The following is a 19,139-nucleotide window of genomic DNA, read 5'->3' on the forward strand; positions in this document are numbered from 1 at the left end:
CCTGCTCCCCCTTCCTTGCATCCTCTCTTTACCTCTCCCTCCTTCGCCCATATCTCTCTTTCCATTTATTTCTCCCTGCTAAAGGATTTCTCTCTCCCAATCTATCCGAGCCCCTCAATCAGCTGCTCTGATTGCCGTCATCATTTTTTATAACCGCCCATCATTACAAGCATCAGCGTTACCGTTATTGTTCTGCGGCTCACAGACATACTGGACATGACAAGGAACCTGTACACTCACTTATTTTTAACACAAGGTTGTTGGAGTCCCCTGTGTATAATGGGGAAATATTACATTTTAGAGGGTAGAGTTTCCCCAGAAGATTATGTAGGCATTGAATTTGTCACGGTCCCAGGTTACAGTGTTGTGTTTATTGAGTTTTGGGTTCCTGTTTTGATTTGTTACTCATTCTTCTCTTTCTAATGTTCTCATTTTCTGGGTTCCTATGTGTCTTGCCTCTCTCTGTCTTCTCTGTGTGTCTGCTTGTTTATCCGCATGTGCTCTCCCATGACTGTCGTCTTTATTAGTGTTGATCTTCATGCATCAGTTTAGTTTTTTCTCTACGTGACTTCCTGTCTTGTTTTTCTGGGCCTCGCTCTAGTTTCACTTCCTGTTATTTCATTCAGTCGGGATTACCTGCTCCACAATTCTTAATTTTATTTGTGTTTGTTTGCCTTTACCTCGTACTAATGTACGAGGTAAAGGCAAAGGAATAGGTAAAGGTAAAGGAATCACAGTGTTTTCCCTGCATCCTGTGTAAAGCCATCTGATTATGTTCTCTTTTCTCCTGGTTACTTCTGCTACTGGTGTCCCATTTTTGGGATTTTGGTTACAAGTTTCCCTTCTGAAGTTTAACACTGCTATCAGCTTTTTGTTCGTTTTGTCTGGACGAGTTCTCAATTCCCCCAAACCCAAGAGAACCAGCAATAAAGCAAATGTTTCGCTTGAAAAATTACAAATCAAGCTTCATATGGAGCAAATTTTCAAACCTGATGTGCAAATTAAAAATATCACAAGCTGATCTGATGTATCGATATCAAAAGTACAGCAATCCAAATTCTGACACTTTCTTTGTTGTATTTTTCTTTTATTTCAGGTGCTTAAAATGCTGCTTTCCTTTATTAACCAATGTTTCATTTATTACTTTAGTTATTTTATTACCATTAATAAATATTCAGGTTTTAACCAACATTTAACGGGGCTCGGCAATTAATTTAATTCTCATTTCAATTACTAATTTGCCTTCTTTATTAAAACAAGATAATGGAGGGAAAAAATAATTATTATGCTGCATTTTGATTTGCAATGATTCCTTCATTTCACCTTTCAGCACATCCTTTTTTTTCTTCTTTTCTTTTACTGCTCCAAAAAGGTCGGCACTGACTCTCCACTGGACTGTGGCAGGTTTGGCTTAGTTCAGATTTATTTATGTGGTTCGTTTTTTTAGTTGATTTGTATTTAAAATTAAACGGCATCCACTAAATGAAAATGATGTCTTATAAATCATCACTTTTCCCAAAGTCTGAGTGACTGCGTTAAAATAACGTTTGGTTAGAAATGTTTGATTAATGCCATAATAGCCTCATTATTTGAATAACTGCAGGGTTTCTGTTAAAGTGGTCACCATAAATGTTTATGGTTTATAATGTGACAGTTATTCAGTTCAATTAAGTTAATTTGCATTAACTTTTTTCTTTAATTGCAACACCATAAACTAGAAATGGTCACCGGAAGTTTCTCTATTCGAGGTTCAAAAACAGTTAAAACTTCACATCTGTCACTGTAGGACAAAACAAGCATGTCCATCTTTACATATATGGATCAAAAGTGGTAACGTAATTGTAAAAAAAAAAAGAGTTTAATGGGTTAATTGCACAAAATTAAATGTATGTGGTATATGCCAAACACACAACTCAATCAGCCCCAGCAAAACAATTTCTACACCTGAAGGTCTGTTTTCTGTTTTGCACTAATCTTCTTCTTCTTCTAACCTCTGAATCAGTGGATTGACAGCTATGAGTGTAGTTAGAACGGGGGTGTGGGTTAATAAGCCTCCACAGGGCTCATATATGCGCGTGTGCACCTTCCTGACGGTTCGACTCGATCGATCGCTCAGAGCCATTAGTCTAGAGACAGTGTATGGTGCAGGGAAACTTGAAGCACTTTGCACTGGTGGAGTGCTTAGTGTTTTCCAGACATCTTTATGTCATAGTAATGGTTCTTTGCATTCATACATGCTTTAAGTACATGCTTTGGAGAATTTTGACTGCTGGTTAGAGCAATAATACTAACATGTAGCACACAAAATTAGGCTTTAAATTATACTTTTTACTACAAGATGTAAAAAAGCTTGATTTAAATCAATACATTTATGATATACAGTTATAGCCTGACACAAGCCTGAATTGGATAAACAAAATAAGATGGATGGATGCTGATGATGTAGTGCATACATATTTTATCTTATAAAAAGTTATTTTATTTAATACTAAAACTATTCCTACACTACTGTAAGTACAGGCTGGGTTAAAGCTTTAGTATATCTTCATTTACTGATAAAAGATTGGTGTGTCTACTGCACAAAAGGGGATGTTTTGGGGATGGCTAGGATGGGAATGAGGGACAGCTCAGGTTGAGCAGTTTAGAGACAAAGTTAGAGAGGCAAGGCTGAGATGGTTTGGACATGTGCAGAGGAGGAATAGTGGATACGTTGGACAAGGATGCTGAACATGGAGTTGTCAGGCAGGAGAAAAGAGGAAGACCTCGAGGGAGGTTCACTGATGTAGGGAAAGAAGACGTGCAGTGTGTTGGTGTGACGGAGGAGGATGCTAGGGACAGGGTGAGACAGAGGCAGATGTGCTGCTGTGGCAACCCCAGAATAAACAGCCGAAAGAAGAAGATTTATTCGTAAACATAAGCTGCCGTGGTGATCCACAAACAAAATTTTAATGGAGATGGTTACTGTAAGAGGCATCTTCTTAGCTACATCTATATGCATCTTATATCAGTGTAAGGCCAAAAACATATGACATGAAAAAAATCCCGGATAACTAACAGTGTGCAAAGCTAAACAGAGTTCTAGTCTCACAACAAGCCGACATCAGCTCATGATTTCTACATATGGTCATCTGTTACAACATCAAGTTGAGTCAAGTTGAATCAAATTGAATCGATTTGTTTTTATATCAGCACATAAACCAACAGCAGGTGTTAGCCAAAGTGTTGTGCAGCTAAAAAACTAAAAGAATAATTAAATAATAAGGAACATTTTTAAAAAATGCTGGGATGGGAAAACCACAAATAAAACAACATAATAACTCTAGGTTAAAAGTCAAAGATGGGTGTCTATTCTACAAATATACCATTCCCACAGAGCGCAGGAGTACTATTCACAAACTCCTCAGTAGTCTTCCATAACTTGGCATATCAGAAGAAAATGGGCTTTTATGGGGGTGGGTCTTAAAGAGACGAGAGGCAGAATGGCCTGTTTATGACAGATAATGAAATTATAGGCTGGATAAAAGGGCAGTAAAAGTCTTTTTTTTTTAATCCTACAACAATAAACAAGCAAATGAGCAATAAAAACTGACAGTGATACATTTTTACAACATTTCAACTATCTTTTGTTTTAAAGATAAAAAAGACAAAAGACATTACTAAACTATAAATACAGGTACTCACAATGCCAGCAAACGCTAACTTGTGTCAAATGAGGGGCTGCATTCGGCTTACAGAGAGTGGTGTGAAGAAACAAATTTACAAACGTGATATCTGCTATTCAAAGCCTCATTAGCACAATATCACATCAGACATTTACATCACACTCAAAAAAAAAATCCCTGGAAACATTTGCTGTCAGAGTTATTATTATAGCAAGTTGCAATAATAATTATTTACACCTACAAGCACACCTGGTAATTAAAAGACATCGACACACCAGCTGCTGTGTGTCTGAACACATCTGACATTAAATTCTTCATTAGTCTTTTTGTTACTATTTTCCATCTGCGTGTAGGTGGCGAGAGCGGAGCTAAGACATCTGAGATGAGTCAGGTAGGAGTAGTAATGTCCAGATAACACCATTAAAAAATATTTAGCTCTAGACTTCTGACCCCAAACACGAACATCCCAGTAGGGATTCGCTTTTTGGACAACATATTGCAGGGCTAAGGTTACTAGTGAAGGTAGAGCAGATAAAGAGCGGATAAACTGAAAAAGTTGAGGAAAAGTTAATTAAAATAAATGCAAATATCAACTAGATTGATTAACCTCTAGACACTAGCTGTAAAGAAAAAACAAAGCCAATGCAGTGCCAAACAGTGCAGTTCCTCAAACGGCCTCATGGGCCTGTCTAAAACTCCCACATTAAAACGCTTCATAACTTCACAGCATTAAAAAGCATGTTTACAGACTGGTACAAAAATGTTTTGGTCTCTATGAATAATTTTCCACCTTCATAAAAACTGTACAGGCTTCCTTTTGATTTATAAATTTTTTGAGGGATCTTATTGATCTAGGCTCCAAAAACTTGGCTTCAGGCAAAACTCCAATGTTTTCCATGTTTTATATGAAAGTATATGTACCTTTATAGTAGAAAGGTACATATACCTTTCTACTTGTATGTATGTATGTTTAAGAATTGTTTGGTGTTTATCATAAATGTTGTGTTCAGCGTGTAAGAATTTCAAATCATACGTGTGGTCAAAGTTTGGAAATATTCACAAATGTGCACGCTACTATGACAATTACAGTTAAATGTTGCTATTATATGTAGACAAGTTGTTTGTTTCAGTCGGAGCCAACAGCTCTGGCCTCTATGGACAGTATCCCCAACAGCTCTCATTCACTCATCAGCCTAATAATTTCTCAGTTATAGCCCAATGAGCATATCTGGGATAATCCTCCTTTCTAAATCTAAAGTTGCGTCCATGCTGGATGCAATTTGCTCGTTGCACATCACTTTGAAGCTGATGGCTGGTGGATTTTCCAGGCACTGGGCCATGTCAATCACAGGTACCCTTTACTCTCATTGGAAGTCACTTAAATCCCTTACCTGGAAGTTTAGAAAAGTTTATCTAAGATTCCTGCCTTCATAATGTTAAAAGTGGTTATGCCACCCATAGTCACTCAAAGTCGCAGGATACCCTTGAATTTCTGTCATCTCTGGTTGTCACATTGCTGCAATGTTCTGCTTTAGAATGTCAAAATTCTAATTTAAGGTGCTGGCATGTTGGCTTTATTTTCTATGGGTTCAGATCATTCAGTTTATGGGGAATGGAATTTCCCTGTTTTTCTGTCTGTGTTGATCATGCACAGGTATGGCTGCTAACTGAGCTTCCTGATAAATGAGCACTTTCATTGGGATTTCTTAAATTATAAATTATTAAACCGTTTTATTTATCTGCAAGTATTTTATTTGCCTGATCAGCATTATTTAACTGATCAGCATAATAAGCTGCCTCTTAGGCAAGTTTTCCGTGGATGAACTCTACTTCCACGGTCATTGACTGCAGCTGTGAGCTCGGTGTAGCAGCACATAAATGAACCAGTTCTGGGCAGCTGGATGACGAATGCTAGCTGAAGTCCAAAATGGTGAAACTGGAGAACTTCCAACACTGCAGGATGAGACTGTCTCTGTGGACTGCCCCAAGAGCTAGCAAGCCAGCAAAACAACTGATGGGAAATGAAACATGGCGTGGCGGGAAGCACTGGGTAAGCAAGTTAGGAACAGTTAAACTTTCAAAATAAGAGCGAGGGGATTGCCAAATTTGTCATTTGTAAATCAAACACAGATGGTGCCATTCTTTCTAAGGGAGAAAGAAAAAATGCGAAATACACCTGTAGGGCCACACCTTTCAAAGTCTGTATGTAGATGAATGCAGATTAATGTGCAGATTTTACATTATTATATACATCTAAAACTAGGCAGATTTAAATAGCTGCAATTGGTAACTGTATTAATTGAGACCCATCTTTCTAAAGAAAATACCTGCAACCATCACTTTTTCTGGCCCTTTATGCTGAACCTTAGAAAGTCTGAGAGTTTAGGTGAAACAAACCACTAGTTAAAAACGACAAAGGAAATTTCTGAAAACTTAAAAATCATTATAAATTATTTCAGTCAAGGTTTAAGCTAACATTCCAAACAGTCCCAGGCTCCAGCTCGACTAATGTCACAATTTGATACTTTTCTTAGTCCTCTATCATAATAAAGCAAACATCTTTGACTTTTGACTTTTTAAAGTATTCTTGAAAAAAAAAAAGTTTCCATGACTTTTATCACTATTGCAGTTTTGAACAAAGTCCCATAAGTATTCAAGTACTTATTTGAACCCATTATTTCTGATCCTACTACTAGGCACACCTGGTCAGACATGTTAACATGATTAAAAATAAAGTTATAGTCCTACTTAACATTGTAAATACATAGTTCTGTGTAAAGTCTGATTGGATTCACTGTTAACCATGCAAAAGCCAACCAAAAGATCTTGGTGGGTATTTTGGTCTTTTTCTTAGGCTTCTGGCCCTGTTTTGCCTGCTTTGTTTCCTCAAGCTTGATCATCAAACACATACCTGGCTGCTCTTTTTGTGTCTACTCCCTTAAGCATGAAACCTCTTCCCCCAAACAATTACTATTGGTCTATGAAGTTTCAAAGCCCAAAAAGCATTGATACACAAACCTCTTGCGCTGCACACAGATGGCCTTCCTCTGGCTACTATGAGAGTCTCTGAAGTCCAGTATCTGGCCTTGTCCAGTTCACAGATGCTGTTTGGCGCTCCAAGAAATACGAATGCTTTATAAACTACTTTTTTAGCATTAAAATCACAGGTCGACCTTTTGAACATTGTAGTCACGCTACACTTTGTCTCCAAAACCTAATCGCGTCCAATTGGTCCAATGCGGAATTTCGTTTAAATAGAGAAAAGGGCTTGTTTGTTTCTGATTTCCATTGACCTCAAAGACGCTTCAGTCCGTTGAAAATACTTTTTCTCTCCCGTCTTTTTGAAGCCGATGCAAAGCTTGTCCCCATCCACCACCACCTTCACCACCACCATGCCTGGACGTTTCTTGATTTCCTCTGGCGCTGCATCTCTGAGCCAGACAGACAAAGGAAGGGAAGTCCTGCCAAGTCTCTCGACTGCAGGCATGGCTTTTTCCTTTCCTCTCTGCTCCCTCGCTCTTTCTTCGGCTCTCTCTCGATTGTGGCAGTGTTCCCGAGGAGCCTTGGCGATGCTCCAGCATGTCTGCCACTCCGTCTGAACCTTTCCATCCTACCCTCCATCCCGATCGTCCTTTCGCTGTGGACCCCCGCCCCGCTAACCCCTCCACTCCCACATCCTCCTTCCCCAGTCCAACCCCCTCCAGCCTAACCAAAACATTAAACACACTCCAAAAAACAAAACAAAAATTTACATTCAACTCATTTATAATCAGTCAAATATTTGATTCCGCATCTTTTTCTTTCTCTTCAACCCTTAAACCAAAACTCACTCAGTATTCCGAAAAACTGTTGTCGCCCAACAACCTTTACACTTACCACTAAAAGGAAGTGACCGCGTGTGTCTCTGACTGTGTGTGTGAGTATATGTGTATCTCAGGTCTTTTGTTTAGTGCCAGTGCAGATCTATTCATCATGTGCCAAGACTCTGTGCCCTCACTTGTAGTGAAGAGGGGGCAGGTTGGTGCCAAGTGCCCTGACTGCCAGCTTAGTGCTGCTGTCGGTCTGTTTATGCTCACAGAAAGCTCTCTATCTCACACACACACACACACACACACACACACACACACACACACACACACGTATAAGCACAGTTTTCTTTGAGCCATTTACAAGCAGGAGTGGCAAATATATTTGTAAAGAGGGAACAAAATAAACAGATGTATGGAATATTAAAAGCAAGTGCTAATATGTATAAAATTAAGCTGATATTATCTGATGCTTAATCGGAATATATCACCCCTTAATATCCTCAAAGTATAGTTGAGCAACATTATTGTCTTATGGTTTATTGTATGAAATATTAAAACGTTTTAAAATTCTACAACATTATTCGGAGGAAATTGTGACATAAAATGCACCTTTTTTTATATACATGAACATGTAACATTCTGTTACATGATATCTAATTTTGCTGTAATTCTATAAAATTATACCTGAATTTTACATACACTACATACATTATTTAAATAGTTTTCTTAGATAAACCTTGCTAGTAGCAGGTTTGACCCCCTTTTCCTTCAGAACTGCCTTAATTCGCCATGTTAAAGATTCAGCAAGGTGCTGGAAAAATTCCTCAGAGATTCTGGTCCATATTGACATCACAGCATCACACTGTTGCTGCAGATTTGTCAACAGGACATCCATGATATGAACAACCTTTTCTACCACATCGCAAAGGTGTTCTATTGAATTGGCATAGCACGTTATCCTTCTGGAAACAAGCATCGGAAGATGGTACATTGTGGTCATAAAGGTGTGGACACAGTCAGCTACAATACTCAGCTAATTGGTACTAAGGGGCCAAAAGTGTGCACAACGCTATCATACAGTACCACCGTCAACAGCCTGAACCAAGGCTTTCACATAGTTTACGACAATTTCTGACCCTACCATCTGAATTTTGCAGCAGAAATGAAGACTCATCATACAAGCCAACGTTTTTACAATATTCTATTGTCCAACTTTGGTGAGCTTGTACTAACTGCAGCCTTAGCATCTTGTTGCTGTAGCACTTGTGTTTCAAGGTTCAACATCTTGTGTTTACATAGATCAGGGGTGTCCAACTCCAGGCCCCAAGGACCGGTGTCCTGCAGGTTTTAGATGCGTCCTTGATCCAACACAGCTGAACCTCCAGGACACTGGCCTTTGAGGCCTGGAGTTGGACACTCCTGACAGGAATATTCTTCTGCATATCTTTGATGTAACTAGTAGTTATTTGATTTACTCTTGGCTTACTATCAGCTTGACCCAGTTTGGCCATTTTCTGACCATTCTCTGTAAACTCTGCAGGCGATTATGTAGGAAAATCCCAGCAGATCAGCAATTTCTGAAATACTCTGCACAACATCGGCACATTCAAAATCACTCAAATCTCATTTTCACCAACAATATGTAACTATCAAAGGGATTCCCAACATTTCTAACTTAATCATTTTTAAACATGCAAATATCAGAAAATATTTTGAGAATTAAATTGATTATACTGATACTAACAAGTTATCCAAGTTAAGTTGTACCCCAGCTCTTGCAAAATGACAGCTGAAACAGGCAAATGCATCCACAACACTGAATTTGGGCAAATGGTTGGAAAAATTGATGGATGGGTGAATTTTATAACACAATGGATTCAAACTTAAACCAAATATATTGCATAATGTTTAACTGCTGCAACTATCAAAATGCAGTTTTGCTGCAAACTGAATGCAATGTTTGGTTAGTCACTAATAAAGCATCATATTTTATATGTACTGTACTTAAAATTTGAGGAGCTGTTATCAGTTTAAGCAGTGGTTTATAATCTTTGGACCTTGTCAGATTAAAAATCACTTTGTACTTTTGATCCCGTTTAATCTTTCACATATCTGTGGGGCATTTCCACTCTAACTTTTTCAGAATTCAGAATTCAGAGAAAACAAATATCTAATTCTTTGCGAAATACAAACAATCGGAGGATAAAATTACAATATGTAAAATTATGACACTTTTTCCATTTTATTCACTTTCTATTGGTCTGATCTATCTTTAGATTTATCTACCGATGCTTAACTAATCATTAACCAGGTAAAGGCACAGCAAGCTGCAACTGTTAAATATTGTTTACTTTACAAACAATAACTTCACAATGTAATAATAAATCAAGCTTTTTTTTCCTGGCTCAAAATGGGCCTATGAAGCATGACTCTGCACATAAGCATGGTTTACCCGCATACAGTAAAAGTGTTATAAAGCAATATAAAGATATCTTTTGTGATTTCTGCCCATAATTACATGAAAATCTCGATTTTTCCATCACAAGGTTAAATTCTCACACATATTTTTCCTTTTTTAAATTTTACTTCTAATACTTCAGCATTTAAGTTTCCTTATTAGGTGCTGAAATTTAACCTGTGACTGAATATGTTTACATTCATACATTGGTATTAAATAAGTGAATTATTTACAGACCTCTACATTTGCGGATATTCGTTTTTTCCTCTACCACTGTTAAGAGACTGGGACGCGCATGCGTAGTAAAAGCATACTTTAACTGGGTAGTAGCAGGTGTAGCATCGGATAAATTTGCGATTGTTTAACTTAATTACATTCTTATAACTGAAGCTGCTTTCTTCGTGAATGGATGGAAACACCTGGGAAGTAACCCACAGACCACTGTAACACTAAACAAACCAGCAAACAGCTCGTTTCATTTCGCTACATAACGCGGATATGTAGTAAAGTTATATCACAGGGCTAACTTAAGCTAGCCTGCTGAAGCTAACCGGGTCCACTCTTACCAGAGACTTTCATACTCTCAGTCCGGCCGGGCAACGCTGTCTCTGGGGTCGGCATCTGTGCTTTGGAGGCCATATCTCCCATCCGAATGTTGACAAAGTGACGCCAAACGAAAAGGATCCTGGATGGAGAGACCATTGACCCTCAGCACCTCTCACACCCTGCTGCTGCTGCACTAGCTAGCCTTACCTAACAGACACATGGGTTTGCGTAACTGTAAGTGTCGCCCCTTACACAATGATGACTGTAAACAAAACACATTTTGAAAATGTTTTATTGCACACTTACAACATAACATAGTGCATTTCCTCATTGAAGACAAAGTACACATTTTGCCACACACGATGCAGAAAGTGAAAGTTAACTACAAAAGTTTTTCATTGTTTTTATTTGTATTTTCTTGTAAATAACTGGGACCACAATAAAGACGAATTCACCTGCTGGGTTTGTTTTTCATTTCGTCTTGTTTCTGTGAACACTGATGAGCTGTATATTCACCAGTGGCTAAGTTAACATAAAAATTCCTATTATTTTGAATGGAGTTCAGTCGTAGTCTCTCAGATGTGAGCTGGTTTGTAGTTTTATATGACTGGTGCTCCGTCGCTGTTAAATACTAATATGAGAGATTTATGTATAAAGCTGGGGAATTCTTCTGTCACAGGAGCCAATCCACAAAAGTGTAACAAAACAACTTCAATAAGGAAGAACCACTGAAAAAATAAACACAACATGACAAAAATAGCTCAGCAAGTTTAAAGAAAATGGTACAATCAGAGATTTTTTAAATAAAAGTTCAAATATAATACAATAAGTGGCTTAAGTAAAAACAAATGCATTGAGACAGCCTCCACACTGAGCTGTTAGCTGTTATTTACTGATTCCACTCAGTTAAACTGGCCATCTGTCATTTTACCTAAACCTCTGTGTCAGTTTGAACTCATCAACACCAAACTGTCGAAAGAAACATTTGTCTTTCACACCATTAAAAGCAATGTTACTTAGTCTGTTTGGAGTTTGAGTTCCCTGTGGGTTTCAAAGATCTTTTTCTTCTTCTTTCAGCTGTTTCCTTTAGTCACTACAGCTGATCATCTCAGTCCATCTCACCCTGTTCCTACCTCCTCCTCTGTCACACCAATTCTCTGCATGTCCTCCTTCACTACATCCGTCAATCTCCCCTGTGGTTTTCCTCCTTCCTGGAAGCTTCATAATCAACTTCCTTTGGCAAATATATCCACAATGCCTTGTCTCCAAAACGTCTTAGCCTTGCATCTCTAACGTTGTGTCTAAACTTGTTTTTTTGCTGTTGTTTTGGCCTTGGAGACCCTGATGTCTGTTTGGTTCTGTATATTTTTTCTAGCTAACTTTAATACTGTACATTAATTAAATAAATGCTTTGTTGCTCATTCAGCAAGCTGATTCTAAGACTTGTGGTTTGTCCTCCCTAGACTTTTAGGTGAGGGGCAGTAGCACCCTATGGCAGGTACCCCTCTTGTGGGACAGATGGGATAGACCTCAGGTCCCCTTCATCGCCATGGTGGACAAATGGTTTAGAAAACTAAGAGACACATGATCAAATATGACTTATTTAATACATCTACATAAATACCATGACCCTGAAATTTACCTGAAGCTGTTCATAATGTAGATTTATGTCTACAGTAGACTAGAAGACTTTAAAATGACTTTTACAAAACTAATGTCTGACACTGTCTCATATCTAAAGGCAATCTGTCATAAGTCAGGGTTTTTAGTTATAGACTGTAAAGGCTTCTTTAAACCCGCCAAAGCTTTTTGCAGACAGACTATGTCAACATTAACTGCCCTTTAAACAACAGCATCTCATTTGTACATTTGTCAAATACGAATTAAGCTCTGTCTCAAATTATGCATTTTAATACTTTTCTCACTGTTTTGTGAGCATAAGTGTTCACACTATTACAAAAGTATATACAACTACACAAACCCCAGTGGTGTACTCAGGAGGGTCAGAAAGTAGTCAGTAGAACACTTTTGTTCGATGTTATAATCACAAAGCACCTGAGGCAGTAAAGTTTTTCTCAGCTATTCAGGGACAGTTTTTTCATGCCAGTTAAATTACAACATACATTAATATGTAGATATAACGTACAGTAAGACAGCACTCTGAACTTTGTGCCAATGCTTTGGGGAAAAGGGTCCTTTCTTTACAAAGCTAGATCCTGTGTGACGTGTTTCACCCTCCACCTTTGAAGAACTCCACAAAAACCGTCTTTATTGCCCAGTGCTGCACCTCCTGAGCATGAATGGTAGCGCATTTCTGCAGAAGCCAGAGGCTGATTAACAGGCCTGGTTTGGGGACTACATCATCATAGAGCCACATAAAACGTAGCTTTGGGTGTCCACATCCTTTAGGACACAAAAGCTAATTGTATTGTTAGTTAAAACTATCTGGATTAAATTAACAGTTTATGTTGAGGTGGAAGGGGGCTCATTTCACCCTGTGTGTTTGGTGACGCAGTGGTCCTCAGAGGAGGACAGAGCATCCATGAGTGGTGTACTCATTATATATTGAACATTTCAAAGACTGTGGATCTTACACTTTTACTGCTAATATGATATTATTTCCCATCATGTCGTCACCATTATAAGAAGAAAAACTGCTGATCAGTAAGGCAGAGGCAGCTTTTGTCACTGCTGGCCTAAGAAGAAAAGACGGTGCAGAAAGTGGACACGGCATGGAAAGAAAGCAGAGGGGGCACTTATTGGTTACTGGCAGTGGTCACGGGATTGAACTTCACTGGTTTTAATTAAAAGCTTGCCCTAAAAGAGCTCCAGCTGAGTTTTGTAACCATTTTACACTAAAGAAACAATGTGACAGGGGCGCCAAAACATTAGAAAAATACAGCCATTAAAACGAACATGCACACAATATTAAAATGGATACGTTTTATTCCATACCTTGAAAAATGAAAGCAGAATATGAAAGATAAACAATGAAAATTGTAATTACAGGGAGTTAAACACCACACGGGTATAATGGTTTGAATTATGAAAGTAAACTGTAAATATTTGACATTTTAATAAAAATCCAAATAGCAGAACAGTTTAATGTAAGCTGTGAACACTTCAGCCCTGACAAGAAATGAAAAGTAAATATTAAATGATCACAAACATTACACAATGAATTAAAACAAAAAAATGTTCAAGAAAACGATTTGTGTGTTACTCAGATGGTTCAAATAAGGTTGTAGGGATTTCTTGAAGAAAATCAGGCTCCGTGAGATGGAAGATGATGATTATTTCATAGTCGGCAGCTATAATGGTGCAGTCAAATGAGCACCGAACAGCCTCCATCAGTCAACTGGTTCCCAGTACACTAGGTGGTGGTGGGGGGATGGATGGAAAGAGGACAGATGATGAGCCATATGGAAGAACCCAGGAGGAACGCTGCTAATGCTGGAAAAAATGTTAATTTCGGTGTCTCATTGTTCGTGTATGAAGGTGGGAATCATCAATAATTCAGATGGCAGGTGCACAGTTTTAGTTTTCACTGGAGAAGAAGACTTTTCTAAATGTACACTTCTCTGTTAACTCTTTCCATCCCTTGGCTTCTTTATATTAGAACCAAGCAATGCAGCATTTCTCCAAACATTTCTGAACATCTACTGATTGGAGCACATTAAATGAAAATGTCACCTGGTGCAACTCTGAGTGAAAATAATGTGCTGCATTTCAGCTAAAGTTAGTAGATATATTGAGTGGTTCAGGTGGGGGCAAAGAAGGCAGGGGCCCATTCGTACTCGAACTTTGCCCTGTCTGACTTTTTGAGGCAGGGATCGTGGCTGAATTTGTTTGAACATAAAGGGGGAAAAAAAGTTGTGCCAGTCTTCATGATGGCAGCACTGACAAAACTCAACCACAGAGACAAAAATCAATACTTTATCTGTTTAATGCAAACCCAATTAAACTGCTTTCTCATCCATAAAGAGCCTGTCATCTAATTTAACTTTTTTGGTTTGGTTTTTTATCCCTGTTGTTCCAATCACTTTAGGCTGGAGCCACAGAATGGAGATGCTCAGTATCTTTTATTTATACTCAGAAAAGGGAAGAATAAAGGGGGAAATTCTGAACATTTGTGAATAATGGTGTTTATGTAGCCTCTAAAGAAAATTTGAGCACCAAAAATGAGAAAATTGTATCCAGCAGCTCTACAATCACCTTCTTATTGTGCATCTCAGCTGGGAGGCCATTCAAAATTCTACCAAAAATCTCGTCATCAAACAGGTATATAATTATAAATGTCAACCTATTTCTTGAATGGTTTGGTAAATATGATGTTAATTACATACCCAACCATGATGTCAACATATCTCCTCTAATATGAATGTATTAATCCTATAATTAATCAGTATTCTGATTCTGATTCTGAAAATGTAAAAATAAAAGCCTTTACTAACTAATTTAACAAATAAAACAAAATAAACTAAATTATTACGGCTTTATTTCCCATTATTCTACATGATAATCACAAAGCACTTTTATTTATTTATTTATTACAAGACTACACTTTGTGGTATGGCTTTGTGGTGAGCACTTTACACATTCAGCGTGGCACCTTTTCATTTTTCTAAGCTATATCCGGTTTGGTTGCTTCATCCTGCACCTTTGTTGAACTCCATGCAACCCGTCGTCATTGCTTATTTCAAGTACAATAAGCAAATCTCTGTAGACGAGTTTATAAATTCTCACAGCAAGCCTGAAAACACGAGAGCAGAGGCTGATGAATGCGCCTGGTTTGGGAATTACATCATCATTTAAAATGTAGCTTTGGGTGTCCGTATACTAGCACAGAGGCTAGCTGCATTGTTCCTTGAAGCCATTTGGATTAAATTAATGACAGTTTATGGTCAGATGGAGTGGGGCTTGTTTCACTCGGTGTGTTTGGTGAGGCAGATGCTTTCACTCCCCCCCTCCCTCCTTTCTTAGAGGAGGACGGGGCGGATGAAAAGCGGAGGGAGGACGGAGCTGGAAGCTGAAACTGAGGATGTAAAAACCCGGCTTCATCTGACTCCCTCTCTTTCAGAGGACCACCCCCTCCCCTATCCTCTCTCCATCTGACTGCGCCCAACTTCTCTCCCTCCATCCTGCCGTACAGCTACACGGACTGCACCCAGCACGCACAAAACCTGATTTTGATGGGTTCGGGATATTTGCTTGACTCTTGTACTCTTTATGGGTCTGGACTATTTGTACTTTAAAGAGTGTTCTCTGGAAAGAGAAAGAGAGAGAGAGAAATACCGCCTATTCAGCTCGTGTGCAGAAGAAGGACGGTCCGACCTCCGCATCCCTCGCAACATCCCTCCGCTTCCTCCGCATCCTCAGCATCCCATCCCTGGGAGGACCTCCAGAGAAGAGGACCGCGGACCAAGCTGCAAATAAAGCCGGTTTACATCGTTCTCTCACCGGGCACACAGAGCCTCAAGAGTCGGTGTGTTTAATGGAGGTCTGGGCTGCCTTTTTATTTATTTATTTTTAAACATCAAACAATAAGAACGTGCTCTGTAATGGCAAAAGAAATAGATACCTGCGCCATTTATCCTGCACCCTGCCGCTGAAAGGTATTGTTGTTGTTCGGTGTTACACACTTTTACAGCACATTTGTTCGTTTTAAAGCTAAGGTATTATAGGCGTTGTGTGTGTGTGTGTGTGTGTGTGTGTGTGTGTGTGTGTGTGTGTGTGTGTGTGTGTGTGTGTGTGTGTGTGTGTGTGTGTGTTTAAAAACCCTTTCATCTGCGTTTTGCTCCTGCGAACGCCGCAGTGTGCTGTCGTGCTCTGCGGAACTTCTCTTTTTTTCTGTTTCTGTTGCGAAAAAAAGAGCCAAATTCTGCATTCACGCCCAAATCCATCCACAAATACTGCACCAGATGTAATATTTAACTCTGGCAGGCCGTGGTGTTTTCTGGTAAATTTGATGTTATAATTGGAAAAAGGCAAAAACGGAAATCTTTATTGTGTTTTACTGTCTGTTAGACCAGTTTTTACAGACTGTAATTTGACTTATTCGGTGCCTGCAGTCGTGTATTGGTTAAAAATGTTCAATATAAGCTCTAGCACACACACACACACACGCACGCACACACGCCCGACCCCCACAAAGGCAACCATCCACCCCCTCCCTCCTCTCTGCAGTTTTAGCCTACATGAGCTATCTGGGTCATTAGCATTTCAGCGGTTAATGAGGCTGCAGATGGGTCCTCCTCTCTGCCGGAGAGCCGCTGAGCAGCACAGATGATGCTGATGCTGCTGCTTTTCATCTGCACAAATCAAAAGAAGAGGCTACATGTCCTGATGCCCCCCTGCCCCCCTCCTCTTTTTTTCTGTTTAGCTGACAGGATGGTGTACTCATGTGGGATGAGAAGTAAAATTGCAGCAGCAGCTTCCTCCCCTGCAGCTGTGTCACTAATGCAGTGCTGTATAAGAACGTACATTATGGCTGCTGCTGCTGCCGGATAATGGAGGATGATGCTTTAATGGTCCGCAGTGCTGCCGTGTTTTTAATGATTTAAAACTGCACATCTCTGCAATACTTTTTACACATATACTGTATTATTTTAGATTTTTATTTTATTTTTTTGGCCTCTTCCAAATGCATTTTCCCCTCCAGTCTTCCAGTAAGCCATTATTGGTTTCCACTCATCCGGGGGTATGAAAATCAATTTGCAGAGATTTTTACACTTGCTCCATGCGGTCAATCAATTTCAGTGAGCACCATGTCTGCGTTTAATGCAGCTGAAGATGCATTACTGTTGCATGCAGCGCAACTAAAAAGCAAAAACAGGGTGAAGAAAAAAAACAGAGGGAGGTCACATGATGTAAAAAAAAAAATCTTTTTACATTGAACAAATGTTAATCTTTTTTTTTTTTCAGGCCTCCAGAAATCCTTCAGATGACACTTTTTGTGGAACTTCTGCCAAATTAAGCCAATGAAATGACAATACCAGTAGAGATGACATTATTTCAAGTATGCTAGAAGCCAAAGGAGGAGATTGAAGCGATTAATATTCAAATGATTTGGATGGATTTTGACATAATTTTTAGTCACAGGGCTAAAATCTGCAAACTGTCCATATACACAGCGGATAAACTGATTGTCACTGAACCACTTCTAACACTGCACCCATTTACATCTCAGGGAAAAGAAAGATATGCACACACAGTCACATTTACGCCTATGCATGGACCACTACAGGGTCCTCCTGAGCTGCCTCTCTGTGTGTGGACTGCAGGAGGAGACAAAGCACTGCAGAGGAGCAGAGCTGAGTAAAAAAACCTTGCCGTTATTGTAACGAACCACTCTTTTGCTTTAACAATAATGTATTATAACGCTGTCAATAGATTGCATTCACAATATCTAGTACAATCAGCACCAATATCATCATAAATGTTGCTGTCAGTGTAATTTGATCAGCTGTATTCAATTTGTAAGGCAGTTTTAGCAGCATGCGGAGGCATGATAAATAATCAGTGCAGTCATAGTCAATATAACCCAACGGTGACAATAAAGCGTTCACTATATTGATATTTAATACATTTATAGCCCACTGAGTGTCATGGGAGATTTACAAGCTCAATATATTGAAATTTGTTTATCTGTTTATAGAAATACATTAAAGAGGAACCCCCTCAGCGCTTGATAACTTGGCAGCAATTTTATTTTCTGGAGTGCTGCTGTTGCAGAAAAACTACTGAGACAGATAAGGACGGGAATAAAGTGGAAGTGATTCAGTCAAGCTGGACAGAGAAAGCTCTAGTAGGACAGAGCAGTGCTGGGGAAAAAAAGAAAAGAAAAACAGTGGTAAAAATGGACTCACTGGAAACGTTAAAGCGAGGTGCACAAGACCACAGCTGCATTGAAAAAAAAAGCAATAAATGTATGAAAACTGTACAAAATCACGATGTTGTGAGTCAGATGAGAACAAAGGGGAATAAGAGAAATATGGGTTGTCACTCCTCGTGTTCACAGCGGACCTTGATTTAAATGTCCATACAATTAAGGCACGCGGTGAATGCCAAGAGAGCAACCAAATATCAGCCATTACAAACACTTATTTGACTGTTCATGTCATGCAAAGATGTAAAGATGCATTTCCAGTTTCCAGTTTCTCTAACATGGCTGTCTTGACGGTAGACTGGGTAAGACGCGGCAGTACCACCACGGACCACTAGTGCACATACATATATATATATATATATATATATATATATATATATATATATATATATATATATATATATATAAATGACTTTTTTGTTCCTTTATTATTTTTTATTAAAAATTATTAGATATAAGATTGTCCTCATATTTTTCTTTCATGCCGTTACAACCCTATCCATATTTAAGAGTTAACTATGACAGCGCCTTCTAGTGTCTGAATTACATGAGCTTATATTTAGTCTGTGTGTAGTATTATAGCACCAGTATTAGGAGGAGGTTGGGGTGGATGGATAGGTCTACGGTTCTGCTTTTGTTCTCCGAAACCTGAATCAAAAGATTTGAAATAAGTGCTTTTTGCCTTTAATCTCAATTGGAAATCAGAGAAACTGGAGTAGAAATAAGTAGAGAGTAATATTAATTGATTTTCCTATCAAATTAAATGATTAAATACA

At 38.8% G+C, this 19,139-nt stretch overlaps 1 protein-coding gene and 1 long non-coding RNA gene across 3 annotated transcripts in view; one reads left to right on the top strand and one right to left on the bottom strand.

Moving 5' to 3' along the window:
• Positions 1-10,689, bottom strand: part of msraa (methionine sulfoxide reductase Aa) — a 57,347-nt gene extending 46,658 nt beyond the window's left edge. Inside the window, exon 1 of one of the 2 annotated variants that reach the window (XM_086264946.1) lies at positions 10,496-10,689. In XM_086264946.1, coding sequence (XP_086121072.1) covers positions 10,496-10,631 — 136 coding nt within the window. In that variant the 5' untranslated portion in view covers positions 10,632-10,689. Of the gene's footprint in view, positions 1-6,680; positions 7,271-10,495 lie in introns of those variants that run through there. The other variant, XM_086264945.1, reaches the window with a different exon arrangement.
• A 4,731-nt stretch (positions 10,690-15,420) lies between these two features.
• Positions 15,421-18,402, top strand: LOC147313001 (uncharacterized). Its single transcript, XR_015125120.1, has 2 exons — positions 15,421-16,090; positions 17,400-18,402. It is a non-coding gene; the product is annotated as an uncharacterized LOC147313001 (long non-coding RNA).
• Positions 18,403-19,139: the final 737 nt, after the last annotated feature.

This window comes from Aulonocara sp. 'chitande type north' Nkhata Bay, linkage group LG15 (genome assembly GCF_057382095.1).
Source record: "Aulonocara sp. 'chitande type north' Nkhata Bay isolate Kocher_YH1m ecotype deep benthic linkage group LG15, A_spYH_male_GT1.1, whole genome shotgun sequence".
Lineage (NCBI taxonomy): Eukaryota > Metazoa > Chordata > Actinopteri > Cichliformes > Cichlidae > Aulonocara > Aulonocara sp. 'chitande type north' Nkhata Bay.